The 26,858-nt window shown below is 40.5% G+C and overlaps 1 protein-coding gene across 1 annotated transcript; it reads left to right on the top strand.

The window, feature by feature from the left end:
- The first annotated feature begins 21,867 nt into the window (after positions 1-21,867).
- On the top strand, positions 21,868-24,413 carry LOC111902840 (rho GDP-dissociation inhibitor 1). Its single transcript, XM_023898654.3, has 5 exons — positions 21,868-22,319; positions 22,399-22,465; positions 22,537-22,755; positions 22,834-22,958; positions 24,127-24,413. Exons 1-5 carry the CDS (start codon positions 22,110-22,112, stop codon positions 24,220-24,222), a joined length of 717 nt encoding a protein of 238 aa, XP_023754422.1. The 5' UTR covers positions 21,868-22,109; the 3' UTR covers positions 24,223-24,413.
- Positions 24,414-26,858: the final 2,445 nt, after the last annotated feature.

The following is a 26,858-nucleotide window of genomic DNA, read 5'->3' as shown; positions in this document are numbered from 1 at the left end:
TCCAATAGCTTAATTTTGACTTTCGTTTGACTTACGTTCTTCCCGATGGAGTCCCGATTTCATTCATAGGTTGTTGAAACAAATCTGAACACAAGTTTGCTGCGAGTCGCGGACAACAAACGTTCGCAGGTAAGCTCACAATTTTGACCATGAAATCCGATTCTGATGGCAGATGAAAGATGTGCTTCCGATACCTGTACTTCAAATCTGATTACACCATTCACAGATCAATAATTCCAATTTTGACCTTTTCAATTTTGACCATCAAGAACAACCTTAAATCAACTCAGTTAAATCCCAAACATGATTTCATACGTTCGCATCATACTTGTGATTTTGACTTAAACCATGATTACAAGACCCATTTTATTACGAACCAAAAAACGTGAAGCACACCACAATTTGATTTTATCAGTGATCATCAAACTGTGAATGTATTATTCGAATCAGCAAGACAACCAATTAAGATACCAGGGCTTGGATAGCCTATGTTCCGACTATCTTCATAGCATCGCACCAACTGCCCTCGATCATTTAACTCGATTTTGACTTTTCTGTTTGACCATTCAAATTGAGATTCAACGCAGTTTATCATATGACTCCAAAAATTGCATTCAACCAACACCAAGTCAATACACCACAGATCGATTTCATTTATGAATCATTAGTAATTTGAAGAAAAAAATGAAATCAAGTAATCAGTAAGAACTGAAAAAAAAATGATGAATAAAGAATAGAGGAGCAACGAATTCAAGATGTGTCTTTTACAGATGGGTCGATTAAGCCAATCGATATTCAAACGTTTACAAACGATAGCTTCGGTCAATCATCGATTTGTTAATTTTGACAAGGGAGTATCGAATTGAACACTGAATGAAGATGCAATTGGAGACTCGGATGCAATATTAGAGCTAAAGAAAATTGGATTGACATTAACCATATGGATCATGAACAATGAATCGGCCAAAGGATTGGGCCAGATCAAAATAAGACACGAATGGATCCAATTGGGTCAAAACAAATTATTAAAATCAACTCATTTTTAGATTAAGCTAATGACCAGATCCAAGATGAACAGAAGAACGAATCAGATAAAAAAATAGCAGATGAATAGTATAAATCTCCATGAACAGTAACTTGAACAAAAATCTTTATTCCATACCGCCAAAACACCAATAATCTTCAATATATGTGCAGAAAATCACCAAATCAAGAAGCGATACTTCAAAAATCAATAGATCTTCAAAGACCCGCTCTGATACCACTTGTTGGGATTAAAACCCTAATTCAGATTTGCTGAACAATATGCGGAAAATAAGAACAAACACAAATATGAAGATTAGGTCGAATGATCACTCAATTTATTGAATTATGAGGAACAAATTACACTTAAGAGATAAGAATCTAACTCTACAAGAAACCTCACAACGTGGCGGCTACATTTTGCCTCTATCTTAACCCTAATAATGAATAATACATGACTATTTATAAGGAAAAGACAAGTCTTGGGCTTTTAACCTACACATCATCAAGGGGGCCCATTGTCATCATCCATGGAGTGCTTTGAAACCCTACAACATCGAAGCACTTTGGTGGTTTTTTACTAATTGAAGTGGAAAAATATCCTGGTGGAGTAACCTCTTGGCAATCTAGCTTCTACATCGCCTTTTTGTAGAGCTTTTGGACCATTGTAAGTCATAAAGCCCTGACATTTTTACCTCTTGCATGCTAGATCTAAGTTTTAGATCCTTTTTGCATGGTTGTGAACAATTTCATGTATGGGATCCATAAAGTTGGAAACTTTATGGATCATTAAGGCATTTTGTGTAATATAATCTTTGGATCTAAGATTTGGAGTAGTTTTAGACTCCAAGAATGAGTCTTGATCTCATTTTTCCCTCTTTCGACCTAATGAGTATTTGAGTCCTGCATTGGACATGCATGAATAAAAAGCTACGTTTTTTATCGTCCTTTGGGTTAGGGGAAGACCCCCTGGAAAGTCCCAAGTAATGGTTGAAAGGAATAAGAGCTTAATGCTCAAAGCTGGCCAATACAACTCTCACGACGTGAGGAATAAGCTTGTCATGTCGTGAGAATGCTTGTCATCCTGATTGTTTTGCCTTGATTAGGTCACAACGTGACTCAAGAAGTGGTCACGATGTGACAATGGTTGGAATCGAAACTGGGCGAGTTGATTGGCTAAGTTGACTCGCTGAGTTGGGCCCGAGTCAAAGTCAATGTTCATGACGTGAGCATGAGTTGGTCACGACGTAAGGGTCAACTTTTGGTGTTTGGACTGTTAACTTGAGGCCATTTTGGAACATTTGGACCATAGGGTTCTCTAGATGGGTTAGGCCATTAGTGGGCCTAATTTGGACATGGGCCATTTATTGGGCCTCATGATTATGGGCTTAACCTTAGAAAGTAACTAAGGTTGGTATTGATTGTGTTCAACGTGAGGAGCCGTTATGCAACAGACTTGGGTGTGAGATTTACTATCTTCTAATCAAGGTGAGTTTTCCTCATTGTACTTGTGGTTGAAAGCACCAATGCCAACCCGGTAGATTATGTATCCTGGTTAGGATGTTTCCATCCTGTAGTGATCTGTTAAGATCTGCATGATTATTAGTTTATTGTTATATGTTATCTGTTATGTATATGTCGACATAGTATGGTTGGGTTGAGGTATTACTGTTTCGTGCGGTACCCAACAAACTCGGGAGCAAATCAGACAGAAGTTATGGGCCTGAAGGGCAAGCCAGACTTATGTTGTGGGATCGGGATCAAGCCAAATATGAGTTATGGGCCGGAAAGGCAAGCCATACTCATATTGTGGGCTCAGGGGTAATCAAGTCTCTTTGTTGTGGACCCAATATATGTTGTTATATGTTATGTGTGTTGGTACTTTGGGGGAACTCACTAAGCTTTGGCTTACAATTTTAGTTTATTGTTTTAGGTACTTCAGATGACTATGGCAAGGAGAAGGCATGATCGTGCACATCCTTTAGTTTTAGGTTATTTGGATTTTGGGATACTCTGATTACTGAAATACACTTTTAAAACAATGGTTTTGAAAACATTTATGGTTTTGGGTTATTTTTGAAAAGTTTAAATTTGTTGTGATTTTTGGGATGTTACAATACATTGCTAACGTACCTAGAGACACTACCTTAGGGAGTTGGTTTATGATCATAACCGCCAAAATTGCCACGAGCTACTTCCAAACCCAAAAGCGCTTTCATCCGAATTAGGCGCAATGGTAGGATTTTCTAGCAAAATTTAACTATGATTTAATGTAGAAATGTGGAAGAACGAATGTTGTTGCTGATGCCTTTATTTGGAAGGCGAAACTAGCAAGGTTATCGTCTACCCAACCCCCAGTAGGCCTACTTGAACAGTTCAAAGAAGGAATTAATCATGACCCGGTCGCAAGTAATTTGGCAAAACTAACGAAAGAAGGAAAGACCCGTAGGTTTTGGCTGGAATATGAGCTGTTATAGACAGTGGGGAATCGAGTATATTTGTTTGTATGGAAAAATTTGTGTTGTGAAGTGATCAAGGAATGTTACGATTCGTTATGGGCTGGCGAACCAAGAATTCACCGGACTCTCGCTCTTGTCTAGAAACGTCATTATTGGCCCCATATGCAGGATGACATTGAAGCATATGTGAGAACATTTCTTGTTTTCCAATAGGACAAAGGGGAACAAAAATGACCAACAAGGCTCTTGGAACCTCTCCCGATCGCCGAAAGGCCTTGGGACAATATCTCCATGGATTTCATAGTTGCACTTCCAAAATCCGAGGGGTTTGAAGCCATAATGGTGGTAGTAGACCGATTCAGCAAATATGCAACATTTATTTTTGTCGCTGAATGTAAAGTAAATGAAGTTGCTCAGGTGTTCTTCAAGAATGTGGTGAAGCTTTGGGGGATTCCACACAACATTATCAGTGACTCCACAATTCACGGGGAAGTTTTGGAGAGAACTATTCAAACTCTTCGAGGCAGATCAAAATAAATGGTTGTGTTCATGTTAATATTTGGGTTCACGGGTCATCCCTCCAACTTATATAATATATTTGATTTAAATTTACATACTTATGTCTTATTACGATGTATATGTTTTGTCTTTATGATGTTATGCGACTATGCTTATTACTACCTCCGTCCCAAATTGATAGTCCATTTTTGAGTTTTGAAGTCGTTTTTCTTCAACTTTGACCTTAAATATTTTTGTTTTTTATAGATAATATTTGATGCAAAATATATGAATGGATTGTATTTTAAATGTTTTTTCATTGTTATAAGTTTTATCAAGTAATATATAACACAAATAAAAATATTTAAGGTCAAAGTTAAAGAAAAAAGACTTAAAAAGTCAAAAGTGGACTATCAATTTGAGACGGAGGGTGTATTATATGTCCACTTTAAATCTAATTATGATATATTATATTCAAAAATAATATTTAGTATTTGAGTTATCGGGTCAACCTGAGAACCCGTTATGCAAATCAGACCCACGAACCAGATTCAGTGAGGAATCCGAATCTAGCCTACAAACCCAAATAATGAACCCGTATAATTAAATGAGTTAGTTAGATAGTATTCGGAATGATGTTTCTAATATGTCAATCAATATCAACTCATAACACTGATAATTATATTGGTCATATACGAATTCGACATGTTAACCTAAATACAACACCTTAATAACACCTTGCAACCCTTACATAAAAGAGTTTTTGACAAAAATAGAGTTATTCGAAAATATATTTACCAATCTAGTATAGTTTGAAAAATATTTATAAAATTAATGTTTTTCTTTATTTTTCAGTTTTTTCTTATTGTTTTTTTATTTATTTTAAATATCTGTTTTTTACTTTTTCTTTTATTTCAGTTTTTCACTATCTTTTTTATTTTATTTTATTTAGAGTAAATTACTGAAATCGTCCCTATGGTTTAGTCAAAATTTCGTTTGGTCCCTAACTTTTTTTATGCACTCGGATCGTCCTTGTGGTTTGATTTCGTTGCGTTTTTCGTCCCTATGGCTTGGTCAAAATTGTATATTTGGTCCCTAACTTTATGTATGTAAGGGACTAAAAAAGAAAATAAATCAAAACACAGGGACGATCCGAGTGCAAAAAAAAAGTTAGGGACCAAACGTGTAATTTTGACTAAACCATAGGGACGATCTCAGTAATTTACTCTTTTATTTAAAAAAAACCATACAATTAACACAAATGCTTTGACATTATTTATACAAATTATATAAATCATCTTGAACCTCAAATTTTAACATCTTAAATTAAAACTAACATTACATATCCAAATTTTCCTCATGTCCTCATGAAACATATCGACCATAATCATCGTTTAGTGAATTACTTCCAAAAAAATATGTATTTAATTCTTTTAAAAATTTTTATTTCAAAATGCAAAAAGTCCAGTAAAAAGAAATCAATACTATTATTATGCATGCTAACATTGAATATCTATTTTTGTGTATTACACGAACCATCGGGATGGTGTTTACGGATCATGGTCGTTGTCATGTAAACCGCGAAACCCTCCGTTATACGTACTCCAGAGGGCCTTAAGTCCTTAACGAGTACAACTAGAGACAACGTCATATGTTCTTTTACAGGTAAATTTTTTGCAGGTGAACTTTGAAGTTTAAAGAGCTGTAATACTAAAAAAAAAAAATAAAGTGACTATGTAAATCAAAATGAAAAGTTTATGGATGAACACCAAGATTAACCTAAAAAAACATTTGAAAACTAAATAATAATTAATTTATTAACTATTAAAATAAATATTAATTAATATATATCTTTTAAATAGTAGCTACACTGATTTTGGATAATTCTAAATGATCGAAATCTCAAATGCCAATACCAATACCAATACCATAGACTTAAAATAAAGTTTTTATGCGTAAACATTTGTATACGATTTACCGATTTAATTTAAAAGTAAAAAAGAAAAAGTAAAAAATTGGAATAAAAAAATAAAAAATTGACATTTATAAAAATACAAACTAATATTTAAAAAGATAATAGAAAAGACAGTAAAAAAAATCAAATAAAAGAAAAAGTACAAAAAATTAATATTTAAATAAAAAGTAATAATAATAAAAGCTTAAAAACTAAGGAAAAATAAAAAAAAAAAATACTAATTTGGTAAATATTTTTTAAACCATACTAAATTGAAAAATACTTTTTTCAATAACCTTATTTTATTCAAAAACTATATATAAAAATATTTTGGGTCTTACTTTATACACACCAATCTACAAAACAAACCTAAATCATTAGGTTTACTTTTTACTTTTTAGATGAATGATGATAATTATTATCATATAATTAACCTTACTTTTAAAATCATAACCACAATATAATTATTATTTAAACAACTTTTATTATTAGTTCATTATTACCTAATCAATAGATTATTATTATTTAATAATTATATTTTTATTACTAACTTTGTTAATATTAATAATTTTATATTTATTTTTTATTAAGATAAAAAAAATAATATAGTTTTTATAATATAATAACATAATTAATATTATAAAAAAAATTCAAATAAATTTTCATCAACTCAATATCATTGATGATATAAATATTATTATAAGAAAAATAAAATTCAAACAAATCTTTATCATTTTTTTAATTTTAAATATTACATAAAAAAATCCGAGATAAAAATAAACAACAACTAATCATATATACTCACAAAAGATATATCTCCATAGACTTAATTTGCTAATAAAATTCTAGACGATAGTTATACATAGTTTGTCATTCGGTTGCGGACGCATCTTTGATACTATCCTTCTAACTGTATCGTCCCTATCATTGTCTTATTATAATAAATGTTTTTTTTTAAGTTTTTAATAAAAGGATATAAATCAATATGTAAAAATAAGAGGATATTAAATATTTAAAAAAAAACTGATAATTACTTAATAATAAAATATGTGTCGCAATTGTCTCATATATATGCTAATATTTTTCTAAATAAAAATCTAGTAAAAAAAACTTGCACAATAAAAGAAAAATGATAAAAAGTATTTTCTATTACTTCATGATAATCTGTTCACTTATAAATCCTTATTTACGATTACAAATAAGCAACCTATTCACAGTAAAAAAAATTGTTGATAGTTGTTAATAAAATACCGGTTCAAAAAAAAGTTAATTGAAAATAAATAAGTTTAATAAATATTCTAATATTTTATTATTTGTTTATAAAAAAATTAATTTTAACTGCAAGATAGATACGTCGGTAATTATATTATTGAAACAAGTAAATATTCTAAAAATATATAAACCCATAACCGTTGATAAAAGTTGAGAGAGAGAGAGAGAGAGAGAGAGAGAGAGAGAGTCTAACACCCCGTTCTTTAAGTGTTTAATTATAAGTCCCTGAGATTTAAGAGGAAGGGTAATTCTGGTCCTTTTGCGAGAAATGAGTTTCATCCGAGATGGTTTCGGGCTGGTGTATGTGTTAGAAGCATTTGGGCTCTCGTCACCCCCGTATGAATGTAAAGTTATTTGGGAGCGGGTTTAGATTAGAGGAGTTGCGGTGTTTTGAAGTTGATCATTGTTTATAGCTCTTTGTGGTATAAGTGGATAAAGGGTCCCATGCATGCATGGCATGCATGCAAGTATTGGTGAAGTCTGGCTGGGTACGCCCAGCGTAAAGGGGCGAAAAGTTGCGGGTGGCCGGGTGAGTACGCCCAGCATACTCTCAGAAACCCCAAACCCTATTTTAGGGTCAGCCACTATATAAGGAACATGTTGGTTCACCTCTTAGCCTCCTTATGCTCATCTTCAACCTCAGAGAAACCCTAGATCTCGTGTTCTCTCCATTATTGGGTGTGTTTGACCTTGGAAAGCTCTTTTTTGCAAAAGAAAGGCTTGAAGGAGAAAAGAGAAGTTGTCAAAGAAGAAGAAGAACGTGTGGAGCTTGTAGATCTGAAGAGATACCATCCTTTGGAGCTTGTTTGAGGTATAAAGCTTCTTGCTTGACCTTCATATTGTATAGATCTAGGTATTTTGAAGCTTTGTCTCCATTCTTGTCCCAAAAGTCCTCACCTTGTTGCATAGTTCGATTTGGTCAAGATTATCTGTCCTTTCAGACCTTTGGAGAGGTCTTGAGTGAGAAAAATGAGGTCCCAAGGGCTGTAGTTGTTCCATGTGTGAGATATATAGGTCTTAATGGATTAAGACCTTGGATTAAGAGCTTAAGGACGTCCCAAGTGATAAAGTCTGAGACTTTATGAATTCTAATCATATTTGGCCTATGGATCTGAAGTTTGGGCTTAAGAGCTTAAGCCATTAAGAGGTTAAAAGGACTTATTGAGTATTGCAGTTACGCCCCGCGTAGCGGGCCAAAGCCCCAATCCTCATTTGTGTTTCATTGCAGTACGCCCAACGTACCAAGGAGGGTACGCCCAGCGTACTCCTCCTGTTGGACTTTCATTTTTGGGCTTTGAGTTTGGGTCGTTGATGGACAATTGGTTATTGGGCCAAGTCTGGGAATTTAGGGATATAGTATTTTGAGCCCAATTATTGTTATGGACATTGGTTCTAGGCCCATTTGGTGAAGTGGGCCCAATTTGGTAAATTGGGCTAATGTTGGACTTTGTATGAGATTTGGACTTTGGTCTTGGCCGATAAGTGGAAGTATGATTGACCTAATGCTTATTTTTGTTATGATGGTTAGTTCGGGATTTGCGGTGAGTTGGTGGTTCGAGAGTCTGCTTCCTCAGTTCAGAGTATCGACATTCGCGAGGTGAGTTATCCTCACTATATCAACAGGGTCTAAGGCACCAAGGCTGGCCCTTTATCGGATTGAGATCTGGGTATCTGTTGTTATGATATTGCGTGTTATGGGCCGAAAGGCATTAGGTTATGGGCCGGAAGGCATATTATGTTATGGGCCGGAAGGCATATTATGTTATGGGCCGAAAGGCATTGTGATGTGGACCGGAAGGTCATGGCCTGGAAAGGCGTATGTGCGTAAGTAGTATTTTGGCTGAGACGTAGGGTGATGCTATGCTAGTGATCGGTTAGGTCGGTATCCTGGTTAGGGTGATGATATGTTATGTGATATGTTTGATCTATTTGTTGACTACGAATTGTTATATGACGGTATATTTATGTACACATGGTTGTTTGGACTGGAGTTGGGTTGAGGCAGGTCCTGCTTTGTGCTGTAGGCCAAGATACCCAGGGCGGCCCGGTTGTTCCGAAGGCCCAGCGAGCGGTCCGGATAGGCTGTAGGCCCCACGAGGGCGGACCAGACGTGCCGAGGCTCGGAGAGTGGACCAGGCCGACTGAAGGCCCGATGCGGGCGGACCCGTCATACTGTAGACTCAGAGAGTGGACCAGGTGGGTTGAAGGCCCGGTGCGGGCGGACCAACCACACTGCAGACTCGAAGGACATGACTAGACACGGAGGGTGGACTGAAGGCCGATACGGCGGACCAATCACACAGTAGACCCGATATGCATGACTGTTCTATGTTCTGTTACGTTATGTATGCTATTTATGTTGTGGGCCGGAAGGCAATATGGTATGGGCCGGAAGGCAATATGTTTTGGACCGGAAGGTCGTAGCCTGGAAGGGCGTATTTGTGGTTGGTATTTTGGGGGTATCTCACTAAGCTTTCGGGCTTACAATTGTGGTTTAAATGTTTTCTTTTAGGTTCTTCAGGAGACCGTGGCAAGGCGAAGGCGTGATCGTACCGCTCCTCGTGTTTATGTTTATGGCATGATTCTGGGAATACTCTGATAATAAATGTTTTGGAAACCTTTTTGTAATAACGTTATTAAAATGGATTGTTTTTGAAAAGTTTAAATTGTGTTGAAATTTTTGGTCGTTACAAGTTGGTATTAGAGCCTTGGTTTGAGTGAATTGGAGGAACACTCGTGTGACTCCAGTCTCAAATCGAGGAGAGTTTTCAAAAGAGTATTTAAAATGGTTTTCAAATGAGTAAAGGAGGACGCGGAGGTACGATCTGCCGGATCCAGTAAGTAACCCAAAATACCATACATGATATTTGTTTTTGAGCTTTGTTAGAACAACATGCTAGTGCTAGGCTAGGGATCTTCAGGATTTCATAATAATGTTTCCTGATTTGTGATGCCTGTAGCCTAGGGTTTCCTTGCGAGAGATTTCTAGTGTTCCTCTAGTTGTGAGGGTTGAGCGTTGCTATGCATGTTTTCACTAGGGTGTTGTGGTAGTACTTCATACAAATATGGGTAGGTGTGGAAGGTAGTATGGGCCCGTACTACTGAAAGCACAGGACCCATATGCGTATCAGGGAAACCATGACCTCTAGGGTTGGGTTGAGAGAGTTGGTTCCCGGGATAGTGGGAAGTGTATGAGATTTTGTGTGGTGTTTTTTAGTATGGAGATGCCGAGGCATGCTGGGAGTGGATCCGGATCCGGATCGGGAGCAGGAGAGGGAGTTCCGGGCAGGTCAGTACCGCCCGAGGTTATTGGTCAAATGAGCACGAGCGAGTTGGATGCGAGGATTCGTGAGATCTTGCATGATGAGGTTGTTGCGTTGTTCCGGGCTGAGCTGCCGGAACTGTTTGGGTCAATCAAGACCGCCATGGTTGAGTATTTAGATGAGCGCTATGCGACTCTCACAAAGACGGCTGTCGCGGCGGCTACAGCGGTTGTAGCAGCGGCAGGGGGGCGGTCGAGGTTTTCAGTATCGGGACTTCGATAATACGAAGCCTCCCACCTTTGATGGAGTTCAGGACCCGATCGTTGCTATGAGATGGTTATCGGACGTGGAGGGGTGTTTCTTCACGTGTTCATGCCCTGCTGATCAGAGGGTGAGGTGTGCTCTAAACCTGTTAAGGCTCGGGGCAAAGGATTGGTGGAGATTGACCACGGGATCGTATTCTGATGCGCAGAGGGCTGCGGTTTCATGGGATCAGTTCAGAGAGATATTCAGCACTCGTTATGTTCCGCGGGTCGAGAGGGAGAGATTGGATCAGGAGTTCCTTGAGCTGAAGCAGGATTCGGAGTCGGTGACGGAGATCACCAGGATGTTCACTAAGAGGGCGATGTTTTGCCCTGAGTTCGCTTCGGAGCAGGCTCAAATGTCTCGATATCTGAGTATGCTCAAGAGAGATATCAGACAGTTTGTGTCTACGCAGAGGTGCGAGACTTTGTTGGAGTTGCAGGAGGCCACCAGGCGGCGTGAGTTGGAGATTGAGTTACAGTTGCGTGAGCTGAGGCAGGCTCTGGTGCAGTCGCAGCCGGCGCCGAAACGGTCCAAGACCGTTGATTCTAGGGTGGGAGATCTGAGCAGCCACACTTGTGGGAATTGTGGAAGGGGTCACACCGGAGTTTGTAGGTCCGGTGGTGCATGCCGCAAGTGCGGAAAGGAGGGACACTATGCGAGGGATTGTCGGCAGTCAGCGCCGACTCGGGATTTGAGGATTTGTTATCATTGTCATCAGGTTGGACATTTGAGGGTCAACTGTCCACAGCTTGCTGCAGGACCGGTGCAGGCTCCAGCACCGGCCACTTTGAGGATCACGGGTGGAGGACAGGGTGGAGCGGAGCCCCCACGGGCTCAAGGTCGTGCTTTTCAGCTTGCAGCAGAGGAGGTCAGAGCAGTGCCGGATGCAGCTGCGGGTATGTTTCTTTCTTGATGTCTTTTTGTCTTATGATTATTGTGGAGTATTGTTTATCTGTTATTCTTGTTGTGTGGTTTTCGGTATGATATCCGTTGTTCTTCGAGGTTTTTGGGTATGGTTATGGGTTCGCGATGGGAATTTCGTTGGTTATCATCCTTGGAGATTATTAGTGGAAATCTGGTGTTGGTCTGAATGCCGGGTAGCATCTGCAGTCTGAGGAGTGGTTAGCTGAAAATTGAGTTTCTTTCGAGCGGGATGGTCAGTGTGGAAATGGGATTTTTGTGAAGGTTGCTAGTGCTAGTGGGAATCAGTCCGCGTGTAAGTGTTGGTTTGTGCAGGGTTGTTTTGGGAGGTCGGTGATGGCGACTGGTGGTTGATAGTCAGTGTTATAAGTGGGGGAGAATTGGAAAATTCTCCGGAAGATCGATGAGCATTGGAGATTGTTTAGCTGCTTGGGATTCAGCAGTGTTTCTCTCAGCCAAGGGCATAGGCTGGTATGAGTAAGTGGCAGGCGTGCGGGGCGGGATACAGACCTAGGGCATTCGATTGTGGAGGGCCTGGGATCAGGCCGGGATCGAGCGTGTATGATGGAGATAGAGTTCGGAACCCTTAGAGGGCTAGAATAGTATGCATGGGAGGATTTCCCGAGGGAAATATCTCGGAATGATGAATGTTAGTTGAGCGGACCGGATAGACTGAAGGTCGGTAGGCGTACCAGCAGGCCGAAGGCTCGAGGGGGAAAACGGTCCAGCTACGCTGAAGGCCCGAGAGGGCGGTCCAGATTGGCTGAAGGTTCTGAGAGTGGTCCAGATTGGCTGAAGGCCTGGTAAGGCGGTCCAGTCATGCTGAAGACTATGTTGGTATTGTTAGTCCGGTTCGAGGAAATTGATTGAGTGTGTTGCGATGTGTTAGCATTAGAAGGTCTGGCCCCGGGTATTGATCTTGATTTAGTGGAGATGGTGCATGGACAAGAGAGTCATTGCGAGCAGATTCAGAGCATGTGTGTTGCATGGATAGCGGTTATGCTATAAAGGAGTGGTGTAGCGTTAGGCGAGCACCGTGGCACTTGTTGTAGTGACAAGGCGGCCGAGTGAACTTCCTTGGTAAGGAAAGCGAAAGGAATGTTGCTTCGAGAGGGAGTGTAAATTCACGGAAGTGAAAGCGACAGTGGTATGGGAGCACATCCGGGTTGGATGGTTGCTGAGGCTCGGCAGGAATGCAAGGGTGGAATTTCGGAATTCCAGATAGATTTGTTTATGTGGTGAAAATGCATCCGGAAGGGTGTTCGGAAGTGTCAGCAGTGTATCGGGGTTTTCCTAACCCGAGGACACTAGAGCCAGTTTGGTGCGGTTATGAGATTGCGGTGGAGAACTCGTGGGAGTTGCTCTAGGGATGAAGCTTGTGTTGTCCTGTCAGCAAGAAAGATAAAGTTGGGTGTCGGATTTCGATGGTTGAGTCTTGGTTAGCCTGGTTCGGTGAATGCTAGGCGGTGCATTGCAGGGATAGTTTCGGAGTAGAGTTGTCGCAGGCTTCGAGGACGAAACCTAATTTAAGTGGGGGAGAATTGTAACACCCCGTTCTTTAAGTGTTTAATTATAAGTCCCTAAGATTTAAGAGGAAGGGTAATTCTGGTCCTTTTGCGAGAAATGAGTTTCATCCGAGATGGTTTCAGGCTGGTGTATGTGTTAGAAGCATTTGGGCTCTCGTCACCCCCGTATGAATGTAAAGTTATTTGGGAGCGGGTTTAGATTAGAGGAGTTGCGGTGTTTTGAAGTTGATCATTGTTTATAGCTCTTTGTGGTATAAGTGGATAAAGGGTCCCATGCATGCATGGCATGCATGCAAGTATTGGTGAAGTCTGGCTGGGTACGCCCAGTGTGAAGGGGCGAAAAGTTGCGGGTGGCCGGGTGAGTACGCCCAACGTACTCTCAGAAACCCCAAACCCTATTTTAGGGTCAGCCACTATATAAGGAACATGTTGGTTCACCTCTTAGCCTCCTTATGCTCATCTTCAACCTCAGAGAAACCCTAGATCTCGTGTTCTCTCCATTATTGGGTGTGTTTAACCTTGGAAAGCTCTTTTTTGCAAAAGAAAGGCTTGAAGGAGAAAAGAGAAGTTGTCAAAGAAGAAGAAGAACGTGTGGAGCTTGTAGATCTGAAGAGATACCATCCTTTGGAGCTTGTTTGAGGTATAAAGCTTCTTGCTTGACCTTCATATTGTATAGATCTAGGTATTTTGAAGCTTTGTCTCCATTCTTGTCCCAAAAGTCCTCACCTTGTTGCATAGTTCGATTTGGTCAAGATTATCTGTCCTTTCAGACCTTTGGAGAGGTCTTGAGTGAGAAAAATGAGGTCCCAAGGGCTGTAGTTGTTCCATGTGTGAGATATATAGGTCTTAATGGATTAAGACCTTGGATTAAGAGCTTAAGGACGTCCCAAGTGATAAAGTCTGAGACTTTATGAATTCTAATCATATTTGGCCTATGGATCTGAAGTTTGGGCTTAAGAGCTTAAGCCATTAAGAGGTTAAAAGGACTTATTGAGTATTGCAGTTACGCCCCGCGTAGCGGGCCAAAGCCCCAATCCTCATTTGTGTTTCATTGCAGTACGCCCAACGTACCAAGGAGGGTACGCCCAGCGTACTCCTCCTGTTGGACTTTCATTTTTGGGCTTTGAGTTTGGGTCGTTGATGGACAATTGGTTATTGGGCCAAGTCTGGGAATTTAGGGATATAGTATTTTGAGCCCAATTATTGTTATGGACATTGGTTCTAGGCCCATTTGGTGAAGTGGGCCCAATTTGGTAAATTGGGCTAATGTTGGACTTTGTATGAGATTTGGACTTTGGTCTTGGCCGATAAGTGGAAGTATGATTGACCTAATGCTTATTTTTGTTATGATGGTTAGTTCGGGATTTGCGGTGAGTTGGTGGTTCGAGAGTCTGCTTCCTCAGTTCAGAGTATCGACATTCGCGAGGTGAGTTATCCTCACTATATCAACAGGGTCTAAGGCACCAAGGCTGGCCCTTTATCGGATTGAGATCTGGGTATCTGTTGTTATGATATTGCGTGTTATGGGCCGAAAGGCATTAGGTTATGGGCCGGAAGGCATATTATGTTATGGGCCGGAAGGCATATTATGTTATGGGCCGAAAGGCATTGTGATGTGGACCGGAAGGTCATGGCCTGGAAAGGCGTATGTGCGTAAGTAGTATTTTGGCTGAGACGTAGGGTGATGCTATGCTAGTGATCGGTTAGGTCGGTATCCTGGTTAGGGTGATGATATGTTATGTGATATGTTTGATCTATTTGTTGACTACGAATTGTTATATGACGGTATATTTATGTACACATGGTTGTTTGGACTGGAGTTGGGTTGAGGCAGGTCCTGCTTTGTGCTGTAGGCCAAGATACCCAGGGCGGCCCGGTTGTTCCGAAGGCCCAGCGAGCGGTCCGGATAGGCTGTAGGCCCCACGAGGGCGGACCAGACGTGCCGAGGCTCGGAGAGTGGACCAGGCCGACTGAAGGCCCGATGCGGGCGGACCCGTCATACTGTAGACTCAGAGAGTGGACCAGGTGGGTTGAAGGCCCGGTGCGGGCGGACCAACCACACTGCAGACTCGAAGGACATGACTAGACACGGAGGGTGGACTGAAGGCCGATACGGCGGACCAATCACACAGTAGACCCGATATGCATGACTGTTCTATGTTCTGTTACGTTATGTATGCTATTTATGTTGTGGGCCGGAAGGCAATATGGTATGGGCCGGAAGGCAATATGTTTTGGACCGGAAGGTCGTAGCCTGGAAGGGCGTATTTGTGGTTGGTATTTTGGGGGTATCTCACTAAGCTTTCGGGCTTACAATTGTGGTTTAAATGTTTTCTTTTAGGTTCTTCAGGAGACCGTGGCAAGGCGAAGGCGTGATCGTACCGCTCCTCGTGTTTATGTTTATGGCATGATTCTGGGAATACTCTGATAATAAATGTTTTGGAAACCTTTTTGTAATAACGTTATTAAAATGGATTGTTTTTGAAAAGTTTAAATTGTGTTGAAATTTTTGGTCGTTACAAGTTGGTATTAGAGCCTTGGTTTGAGTGAATTGGAGGAACACTCGTGTGACTCCAGTCTCAAATCGAGGAGAGTTTTCAAAAGAGTATTTAAAATGGTTTTCAAATGAGTAAAGGAGGACGCGGAGGTACGATCTGCCGGATCCAGTAAGTAACCCAAAATACCATACATGATATTTGTTTTTGAGCTTTGTTAGAACAACATGCTAGTGCTAGGCTAGGGATCTTCAGGATTTCATAATAATGTTTCCTGATTTGTGATGCCTGTAGCCTAGGGTTTCCTTGCGAGAGATTTCTAGTGTTCCTCTAGTTGTGAGGGTTGAGCGTTGCTATGCATGTTTTCACTAGGGTGTTGTGGTAGTACTTCATACAAATATGGGTAGGTGTGGAAGGTAGTATGGGCCCGTACTACTGAAAGCACAGGACCCATATGCGTATCAGGGAAACCATGACCTCTAGGGTTGGGTTGAGAGAGTTGGTTCCCGGGATAGTGGGAAGTGTATGAGATTTTGTGTGGTGTTTTTTAGTATGGAGATGCCGAGGCATGCTGGGAGTGGATCCGGATCCGGATCGGGAGCAGGAGAGGGAGTTCCGGGCAGGTCAGTACCGCCCGAGGTTATTGGTCAAATGAGCACGAGCGAGTTGGATGCGAGGATTCGTGAGATCTTGCATGATGAGGTTGTTGCGTTGTTCCGGGCTGAGCTGCCGGAACTGTTTGGGTCAATCAAGACCGCCATGGTTGAGTATTTAGATGAGCGCTATGCGACTCTCACAAAGACGGCTGTCGCGGCGGCTACAGCGGTTGTAGCAGCGGCAGGGGGGCGGTCGAGGTTTTCAGTATCGGGACTTCGATAATACGAAGCCTCCCACCTTTGATGGAGTTCAGGACCCGATCGTTGCTATGAGATGGTTATCGGACGTGGAGGGGTGTTTCTTCACGTGTTCATGCCCTGCTGATCAGAGGGTGAGGTGTGCTCTAAACCTGTTAAGGCTCGGGGCAAAGGATTGGTGGAGATTGACCACGGGATCGTATTCTGATGCGCAGAGGGCTGCGGTTTCATGGGATCAGTTCAGAGAGATATTCAGCACTCGTTATGTTCCGCGGGTCGAGAGGGAGAGATTGGATCAGGAGTTCCTTGAGCTGAAGCAGGATTCGGAGTCGGTGACGGAGATCACCAGGATGTTCACTAAGAGGGCGATGTTTTGCCCTGAGTTCGCTTCGGAGCAGGCTCAAATGTCTCGATATCTGAGTATGCTCAAGAGAGATATCAGACAGTTTGTGTCTACGCAGAGGTGCGAGACTTTGTTGGAGTTGCAGGAGGCCACCAGGCGGCGTGAGTTGGAGATTGAGTTACAGTTGCGTGAGCTGAGGCAGGCTCTGGTGCAGTCGCAGCCGGCGCCGAAACGGTCCAAGACCGTTGATTCTAGGGTGGGAGATCTGAGCAGCCACACTTGTGGGAATTGTGGAAGGGGTCACACCGGAGTTTGTAGGTCCGGTGGTGCATGCCGCAAGTGCGGAAAGGAGGGACACTATGCGAGGGATTGTCGGCAGTCAGCGCCGACTCGGGATTTGAGGATTTGTTATCATTGTCATCAGGTTGGACATTTGAGGGTCAACTGTCCACAGCTTGCTGCAGGACCGGTGCAGGCTCCAGCACCGGCCACTTTGAGGATCACGGGTGGAGGACAGGGTGGAGCGGAGCCCCCACGGGCTCAAGGTCGTGCTTTTCAGCTTGCAGCAGAGGAGGTCAGAGCAGTGCCGGATGCAGCTGCGGGTATGTTTCTTTCTTGATGTCTTTTTGTCTTATGATTATTGTGGAGTATTGTTTATCTGTTATTCTTGTTGTGTGGTTTTCGGTATGATATCCGTTGTTCTTCGAGGTTTTTGGGTATGGTTATGGGTTCGCGATGGGAATTTCGTTGGTTATCATCCTTGGAGATTATTAGTGGAAATCTGGTGTTGGTCTGAATGCCGGGTAGCATCTGCAGTCTGAGGAGTGGTTAGCTGAAAATTGAGTTTCTTTCGAGCGGGATGGTCAGTGTGGAAATGGGATTTTTGTGAAGGTTGCTAGTGCTAGTGGGAATCAGTCCGCGTGTAAGTGTTGGTTTGTGCAGGGTTGTTTTGGGAGGTCGGTGATGGCGACTGGTGGTTGATAGTCAGTGTTATAAGTGGGGGAGAATTGGAAAATTCTCCGGAAGATCGATGAGCATTGGAGATTGTTTAGCTGCTTGGGATTCAGCAGTGTTTCTCTCAGCCAAGGGCATAGGCTGGTATGAGTAAGTGGCAGGCGTGCGGGGCGGGATACAGACCTAGGGCATTCGATTGTGGAGGGCCTGGGATCAGGCCGGGATCGAGCGTGTATGATGGAGATAGAGTTCGGAACCCTTAGAGGGCTAGAATAGTATGCATGGGAGGATTTCCCGAGGGAAATATCTCGGAATGATGAATGTTAGTTGAGCGGACCGGATAGACTGAAGGTCGGTAGGCGTACCAGCAGGCCGAAGGCTCGAGGGGGAAAACGGTCCAGCTACGCTGAAGGCCCGAGAGGGCGGTCCAGATTGGCTGAAGGTTCTGAGAGTGGTCCAGATTGGCTGAAGGCCTGGTAAGGCGGTCCAGTCATGCTGAAGACTATGTTGGTATTGTTAGTCCGGTTCGAGGAAATTGATTGAGTGTGTTGCGATGTGTTAGCATTAGAAGGTCTGGCCCCGGGTATTGATCTTGATTTAGTGGAGATGGTGCATGGACAAGAGAGTCATTGCGAGCAGATTCAGAGCATGTGTGTTGCATGGATAGCGGTTATGCTATAAAGGAGTGGTGTAGCGTTAGGCGAGCACCGTGGCACTTGTTGTAGTGACAAGGCGGCCGAGTGAACTTCCTTGGTAAGGAAAGCGAAAGGAATGTTGCTTCGAGAGGGAGTGTAAATTCACGGAAGTGAAAGCGACAGTGGTATGGGAGCACATCCGGGTTGGATGGTTGCTGAGGCTCGGCAGGAATGCAAGGGTGGAATTTCGGAATTCCAGATAGATTTGTTTATGTGGTGAAAATGCATCCGGAAGGGTGTTCGGAAGTGTCAGCAGTGTATCGGGGTTTTCCTAACCCGAGGACACTAGAGCCAGTTTGGTGCGGTTATGAGATTGCGGTGGAGAACTCGTGGGAGTTGCTCTAGGGATGAAGCTTGTGTTGTCCTGTCAGCAAGAAAGATAAAGTTGGGTGTCGGATTTCGATGGTTGAGTCTTGGTTAGCCTGGTTCGGTGAATGCTAGGCGGTGCATTGCAGGGATAGTTTCGGAGTAGAGTTGTCGCAGGCTTCGAGGACGAAACCTAATTTAAGTGGGGGAGAATTGTAACACCCCGTTCTTTAAGTGTTTAATTATAAGTCCCTAAGATTTAAGAGGAAGGGTAATTCTGGTCCTTTTGCGAGAAATGAGTTTCATCCGAGATGGTTTCAGGCTGGTGTATGTGTTAGAAGCATTTGGGCTCTCGTCACCCCCGTATGAATGTAAAGTTATTTGGGAGCGGGTTTAGATTAGAGGAGTTGCGGTGTTTTGAAGTTGATCATTGTTTATAGCTCTTTGTGGTATAAGTGGATAAAGGGTCCCATGCATGCATGGCATGCATGCAAGTATTGGTGAAGTCTGGCTGGGTACGCCCAGTGTGAAGGGGCGAAAAGTTGCGGGTGGCCGGGTGAGTACGCCCAACGTACTCTCAGAAACCCCAAACCCTATTTTAGGGTCAGCCACTATATAAGGAACATGTTGGTTCACCTCTTAGCCTCCTTATGCTCATCTTCAACCTCAGAGAAACCCTAGATCTCGTGTTCTCTCCATTATTGGGTGTGTTTAACCTTGGAAAGCTCTTTTTTGCAAAAGAAAGGCTTGAAGGAGAAAAGAGAAGTTGTCAAAGAAGAAGAAGAACGTGTGGAGCTTGTAGATCTGAAGAGATACCATCCTTTGGAGCTTGTTTGAGGTATAAAGCTTCTTGCTTGACCTTCATATTGTATAGATCTAGGTATTTTGAAGCTTTGTCTCCATTCTTGTCCCAAAAGTCCTCACCTTGTTGCATAGTTCGATTTGGTCAAGATTATCTGTCCTTTCAGACCTTTGGAGAGGTCTTGAGTGAGAAAAATGAGGTCCCAAGGGCTGTAGTTGTTCCATGTGTGAGATATATAGGTCTTAATGGATTAAGACCTTGGATTAAGAGCTTAAGGACGTCCCAAGTGATAAAGTCTGAGACTTTATGAATTCTAATCATATTTGGCCTATGGATCTGAAGTTTGGGCTTAAGAGCTTAAGCCATTAAGAGGTTAAAAGGACTTATTGAGTATTGTAGTTACGCCTCGCGTAGCGGGCCAAAGCCCTGATCCTCGTTTGCGTTTCATTGCAGTACGCCCAACGTACTCCTCCTGTTGGACTTTCATTTTTGGGCTTTGAGTTTGGGCCGTTGATGGACAATTGGTTATTGGGCCAAGTCTGGGAATTTAGGGATAGAGTATTTTGAGCCCAATTATTGTTATGGACATTGGTTCTAGGCCCATTTGGTGAAGTGGGCCCAATTTGGTAAATTGGGCTAATGTTGGACTTTGTATGAGATTTGGACTTTGGTCTTGGCCGATAAGTGGAAGTATGATTGACCTAATGCTTATTTTTGTTATGATGGTTAGTTCGGGATTTGCGGTGAGTTGGTGGTTCGAGAGTCTGCTTCCTCAGTTTAGAGTATCGACATTCGCGAGGTGAGTTATCCTCACTATATCAACAGGGTCTAAGGCACCAAGGCCGGCCCTTTATCGGATTGAGATCCGGGTATCTGTTGTTATTATATTGCGTGTTATGGGCCGAAAGGCATTAGGTTATGGGCCGGAAGGCATATTATGTTATGGGCCGGAAGGCATTTTATGTTATGGGCCGGAAGGCATTGTGATGTGGACCGGAAGGTCATGGCCTGGAAAGGTGTATGTGCGTAAGTAGTATTTTGGCTGAGATGTAGGGTGATGCTATGCTAGTGATCGGTTAGGTCGGTATCCTAGTTAAGGTGATGATATGTTATGTGATCTGTTTGATCTATTTGTTGACTACGATTATATGACGGTATATTTATGTGCACATGGTTGTTTGGACTTGAGTTGGGTTGAGGCGGGTCCTGCTTTGTGCTGTAGGCCAAGATACCCCGGGCGGCCTGGTTGTTCTGAAGGCCCAGCGAGCGGTCCGGATAGGCTGTAGGCCCCACGAGGGCGTACCAGACGTGCCGAGGCTCGGAGAGTGGACTAGGCCGACTGAAGGCCTGATGCGGGCGGACCAGTCATACTGTAGACTCAGAGAGTGGACCAGGTGGGTTGAAGGCCCGGTGCGGGCGGACCAACCACACTGCAGACTCGAAGGACATGACTAGACACGGAGGGTGGACTGAAGGCCGATACAGCGGACCAGTTACACAGTAGACCCGATATGCATGACTGTTCTATCTTTTGTTACGTTATGTATGCTATTTATGTTATGGGCCGGAAGACAATATGTTTTGGACCGGAAGGTCGTAGCCTGGAAGGGCGTATTTGTGGTTGGTATTTTGGGGGTATCTCACTAAGTTTTCGGGCTTACAGTTATGGTTTAAATGTTTTCTTTTAGGTTCTTCAGGAGACCGTGGCAAGGCGAAGGCGTGATCGTACCGCTCCTCGTGTTTATGTTTATGGCATGATTCTGGGAATACTCTGATAATAAATGTATTGGAAACTTTTTGTAATAACGTTATTAAAATGGATTGTTTTTGAAAAGTTTAAATTATGTTGAAATTTTTGATCGTTAGAGAGAGAGATCATTAAAATAATTGAGTAAATGGGTGTACATAAAAATAAAAAGAAAAAAAACGGACAATGGCTTCCAATCAAAATTAGTGTGCAGGTGCCTAAATTTAAAACCTATACTATACTAGATTGGTGAAAAAAATACCCAAATATTTTTTCTTTCCTACACTCTCATCCAATCCAGAACATTTCCCCAAAATCATTAAAAGAATTAATTATTAAACGAAACCCCATTTACCCGTTTTTCGTGTTTCCATCGTTTCTTTGTGGGCCTGTCCTCTGCCCCTTGTTTTTTCCGCTCACTTTTAACATTCTTGGATGTTCTTAGCGTTAAAGAACCGTTATCTTTCAAGAATTTTTCACTTTCCCCAACAAAAGACAACACCTCTTACACCAAGAAAGGAAGCATTTTTATCCATTTGGGTGTTTTTCAATCCCACTCCATTTCCTTTTCCTTTCTTTTTCCAGCTTCCAATTCGTAAATTTCTAGGTGGGTGTTCATCAAGAACTCAACATTCTTGGTCCAAACTCATATCTTTTCTTCTAAATAAGTCTATTACCCTTTGATGAATTAATGTCGTTGGTCGTCGAAGCTGTTTCTAGTTCCACTAACATGGGACTCGAAGAAAATAAAGGAGACAAGACTGAAATTGAAGATAATGGAGATGAAAAAGGAAGCGAATCCTCCATTTGTGAAACCGAAGACGAAGGAGAAGATGCAGAGAGTCATAAGATCGATTTGGGTCCTCAATACACCCTCAAACAACAATTCGAGAAAGACAAAGTACAAATCTTTATTCATTTCCTCCATTTTCTTTCATTCCCTTCAATTATTCCCTTTTGTCATTTTCAATTGTTTGTAGGATGATGAGAGTCTCACAAAGTGGAAAGAACAACTACTTGGAAATGTCGACATTAATGCTGTTGGAGGTCCAGAACTCAATTTTTCATTCCTTCAATTTCTTAAATTGATGTAACAATCGCTTTATTTTTCTTTACAGAATCATTAGAACCAGAAGTGAAGATCTTGAGTCTTTCGATCATGTCTCCGGGGAGATCTGACATTGTTCTTCCGATACCCGAAGATGGAAAACCGAAGGGTCCATGGTTTACTTTGAAAGAAGGTTGTCCTTATAGCCTTCGGTTTTCATTTCAAGTTAGCCATAACATTGTTTCAGGTTTAAAGTACACCAACAATGTATGGAAAACTGGCGTCAAAGGTAAGTATTTACCTCGATATTTGTGTCTATTTCGTGACAAAAAACTTGAAAATTTTGGTGTTCTTTTCGTGTTTTTAGTGGATGGAATGAAACATATGCTTGGTACTTTTAGTCCCCAACAAGAAGCTTACACTTATGACATGCCAGAGGACACAACCCCTTCTGGTTATTTTGCAAGAGGCTCTTACTCTGCTAAAACTAAGGTAAAATTTAACGGTGTAATCACATAAATGATAAAAATAAAAAATGATTTGGTATTTTTAATTAAATGACTTTCTTTTTGAAGAACAAATCTTATATTTTGCAATATATGAATCTGTGCATTTTGTAATACATTGCATTTTCAAAATCTATTTACGAAATGCAGATTCATATATTGCAAATCAAATTTCGATAAAAAAATCTTATATTTTGTAATATATGAATTAGTATTTCGTAATACATTGCATTTTCGGAATCTTTTTATGAAATACAGATTCATATATTGCAAATCAATTTTCGGTCAAAGAAATCTTATATTTTCTAATATATGAATCTGTATTTCTTAATGCATTGTGTTTTCGGAATCTTTTTACAAAATACAAATTCATATATTGCAAATCAAATTTCAGTTAAAAAAATCTTATATTTTGCAATATATGAATTAATATTTTGTAATACATTACATTTTCAAAATTTTTTACGAAATAGAGAATCGTATATTGCAAATCAAATTTGGATCAAGAAAATCTTATATTTTGCAATATATGAATTTCTATTTCTTAATACGTTGCATTTTCAAAATCTTTTTACTTAATACATATTCAAATATTGCAAATCAAATTTTGAAAATTGTGATCATTTTGTGTAAAATGAGGTCAATTTGATAGATTAACTACACAATTTTGGTCATTTTTGTGATTTATCCCTAAATTAAGTCATTACAACATTTGATCCCAAAAGATTTTCTTTCAAAATAGAATATTTCATCTTAAAATGTTGTTAGAGACATACTAAACCAATCATATTTCTCCAAAGTCGAAATTATTAGAAAGAAAATTCAAAATTTTCGTTTTATGATATGAGGTCATTGCCATTGGCATTGGTACTTGTGGGTTGTGGCCCATGGGATTCATTGAAAGTACATGCCACGTATCCATCTTTATTGAAAGTAGTAAAGGCCATATTTAAGCTTTATTTCTGCTTTTTTAAAGGAATTCATTATTTTGCTGGTCCATGTGTTGAGAGGCTAATGATATTGTTTGGTACAAATAATATCTGCAATGCATTTTTTCATCATTTGTGCTTTAATTCGTACCAACTTATTTGTTGATTCCTATGTAAAATTGTACTAGATTTATATAATTGCATCCATTTTTTTTTTTTTTTCAGTTTGTTGATGATGATGGCAAATGTTACTTGGAGATCAACTATACGTTTGACATCAGGAAAGATTGGGCCAACGTTGAACTACCTAAAACGCGATAGAATTTAAGCATTTAAGTTTGTAACTATTGTTATGAATCATAGTGTGATGATACTACTCTAAACATTAGACTATAAGGAACAAAATGGAGTTGGGTGGTGATGTCAAGATTTATTTGAATTTGCCTTATATCTTTTTCTTAATGTAATTTGTTGTATTGACATTGATTTGGTGATGGTTTATGCTTCCTAAACATGAATGGGTTGTATTCTTGGGCCTTGAACCTCATGGGCTATAACCAGATTTGGTTTGGCTTGAATTTCTTGACATGATTCGGTAGAGGTAAACAAAATCGAATTTAATCCGGATGGGATTTTTTGGTTTACTATTTAATCTTTACTCAATTTAGAGAGAGGTAAAATGGGGGATCCGATGTAAACGGATTGGGACCGGTTTGAAAACGGATTTTTAGATAATTTGAATTGTTTTCTTAATGCGTAAAACAAATTTGCAACACTAATTTAACAGCAATCTAGTAGCTAGTTATATTATGTTTGATCTTAAAGGGAAAAAAATGGAACCCGGAAATGTAATGTTGTATTCGTACAACTTCATCCGAGTAATCCTTCAGTCAAATACAAACTTACATTTGTTAGGTGACCTTCGATCTAATAGAACCCAGAGGAAAAGTAGATTGCGAAGTTAACATAGAAGTTTTGGCCATTTGGATGATTATTAAATCATGAGTCAGGGTGAATGGACATTTGTGGTTACGTTTCATTCCACCGAGCTAAAATATGTTTATTTTAAAATTTGCTAGTAGTCATGTCTTCAAAATTTAGATGACATATAATTTCCTGATGCAATACTTGGGGTGGAAGTATCATTGTCGTTACTACCTTCCACTCATAAACTATTATAAATTTGGATATTAGACTAAAAGGTGTCATACCCTTTTTACCATTGGCCATCTAGGATGATGGGGACATCTTTGTCAATTTTGCAGTTTTAAAAAGGCTTGAGGTGTGGTGTTTTATGTTTACAACCTGCAAAAGAAACAAAGAAAGTGGGTTGAACGGCAAAGGAAGAAAGTGAGTGGTGGAAATTCACTGTTGGTAATAATATCATTGGGGTGCGGTGTTCACTACCGGTAAAGGTGTCACGGAGGTGACACGTTGGCTTCCCAGCGGGAAAGAGTTCACGACACTCTTCAGCCATAGGATCATGATTACTTTTAAACAATGCATCTATCAATGCCGTTCTTTAAGCTCATGAATTACGTTAGATTCTAACCATACTTTTTTCTATAAATGTTAAATAAGTGTTCAAAAATATCACTGAAGTTTATTTTTTTTTTTGAACAACAAATCTAGTCTTGTTGAAAAATATGATTTAAAATCTTTTTTCAAACTTAATTGTTAATTTATTATTTATTGGGTAGTTTTTGTATTGTTTGGAATTTGTCAAAGTCTGCTTGGTAAGTTCTATTGCAGGTGTCCGGGTTTGTAAGCGGACCTTTGGATGATCCATGGAGCTCCTCACCCGAAGTATTTAATGTCCTTTCTCAGGCTTTTTTGATCAATCAATTCATTCTCACACACACAGTTCTGCAATAGAAGCTCTTTCTCAAGCTAGAATTAGGGTTTCTTATTATTGTTATGGTTTGGTCTTCCATTAAGACTGATCTCTTGTTCTTTCTTGTTTTTGTACATATGAGTGTGAGTGATTTTATGTAGTGAGGTTTTTCAGTGTATTTGTTTGATGTAAACCATTTGTTTCATAGGGAATGAAATGATGATGTTGGAAATGTATTGAGTTCATATTTTCGCACACGATATCAGAGCTATAGGTGGCTCTGTTGGTGTTTCGCCATCGATCTGCATTGTGAATCGTAAGGTTTGTTCATCGTTCCTTTTTTTCTTCTGCATTGTTGTTTGTTTCTTTTTTAATAACCTTGTAGATTTGGCACTTGTGTCGAATCTAGGGTTTATTCTTTGATCAATTAGATATATTCTCCTTATTAGATCTGTTTTGTCAAGTTCGTCGATACTACGAGATTTTATGTTTCCTCTTGCAGATCTGCTGTGGATTCTTGTCTATCCTAAAGAATCGGTGTTGGTTTGTGTCTTCCACAAGAAGTTGTTTCGAACTCTGAGATCCTCTATTAGGGTTTAAGTAGCTATGCTAGGGAATGGAAAGGATGATTAAATTGTGTTTTATTTATGTTTGATGGTTGGTCCTATTGAGACTCCTGGTGAAGGTGGAAAGGATGATCAAATTAACTTTGATGATGCTCTTTACATTCACCCTTCAGATAATGTTGTTACAACATTAATCACTATAAGGCTAACTCGAAGTGAAAGTTTTAGGTTATGGAGAAGTTCCATGTCTAGAGCTCTTAGGGCTACTAAATTAGGATTCGTGGATGGAACTCTAAAAAGATTAACGTTGATGAATCTAAATGGGACAGTGTTAATGTTGTTGTATGTTCTTGGCTTCTTTCATCTATTTCTGACTCCATCTATCAGAGTCAAGCTTATTTTGAAGTAGTTGAGGATATTTGAAAAAAATCTTTTTGAAACCTATAATTAGTCTGATGGGTCTATTGTTTTCAACATTCACCAACAGATTAATTCTCTCAAACAAAATGGAAGTTCCTTATAAGATTACTTCAATAAACTTGATGCCCTATAAAAGG

The sequence above is a fragment of the Lactuca sativa genome, chromosome 7 (assembly GCF_002870075.4).
Source record: "Lactuca sativa cultivar Salinas chromosome 7, Lsat_Salinas_v11, whole genome shotgun sequence".
Classification (NCBI taxonomy): Eukaryota; Viridiplantae; Streptophyta; class Magnoliopsida; order Asterales; family Asteraceae; genus Lactuca; species Lactuca sativa.
This window is presented reverse-complemented; position numbering and strand designations above follow the sequence as displayed.

What these genes read in the sequence shown, in the direction of transcription:
- LOC111902840 (XM_023898654.3), top strand. Translation starts at nt 22,110, where the DNA reads ATGTCGTTGGTCGTCGAAGCTGTTTCTAGTTCCACTAACATGGGACTC. An exon ending in CGACATTAATGCTGTTGGAG is followed by an intron (nt 22,466 to 22,536) that starts GTCCAGAACTCA and finishes TTTTCTTTACAG; the next exon opens with AATCATTAGAACCAGAAGTG. An exon ending in CTTACTCTGCTAAAACTAAG is followed by an intron (nt 22,959 to 24,126) that starts GTAAAATTTAAC and finishes TTTTTTTTTCAG; the next exon opens with TTTGTTGATGATGATGGCAA.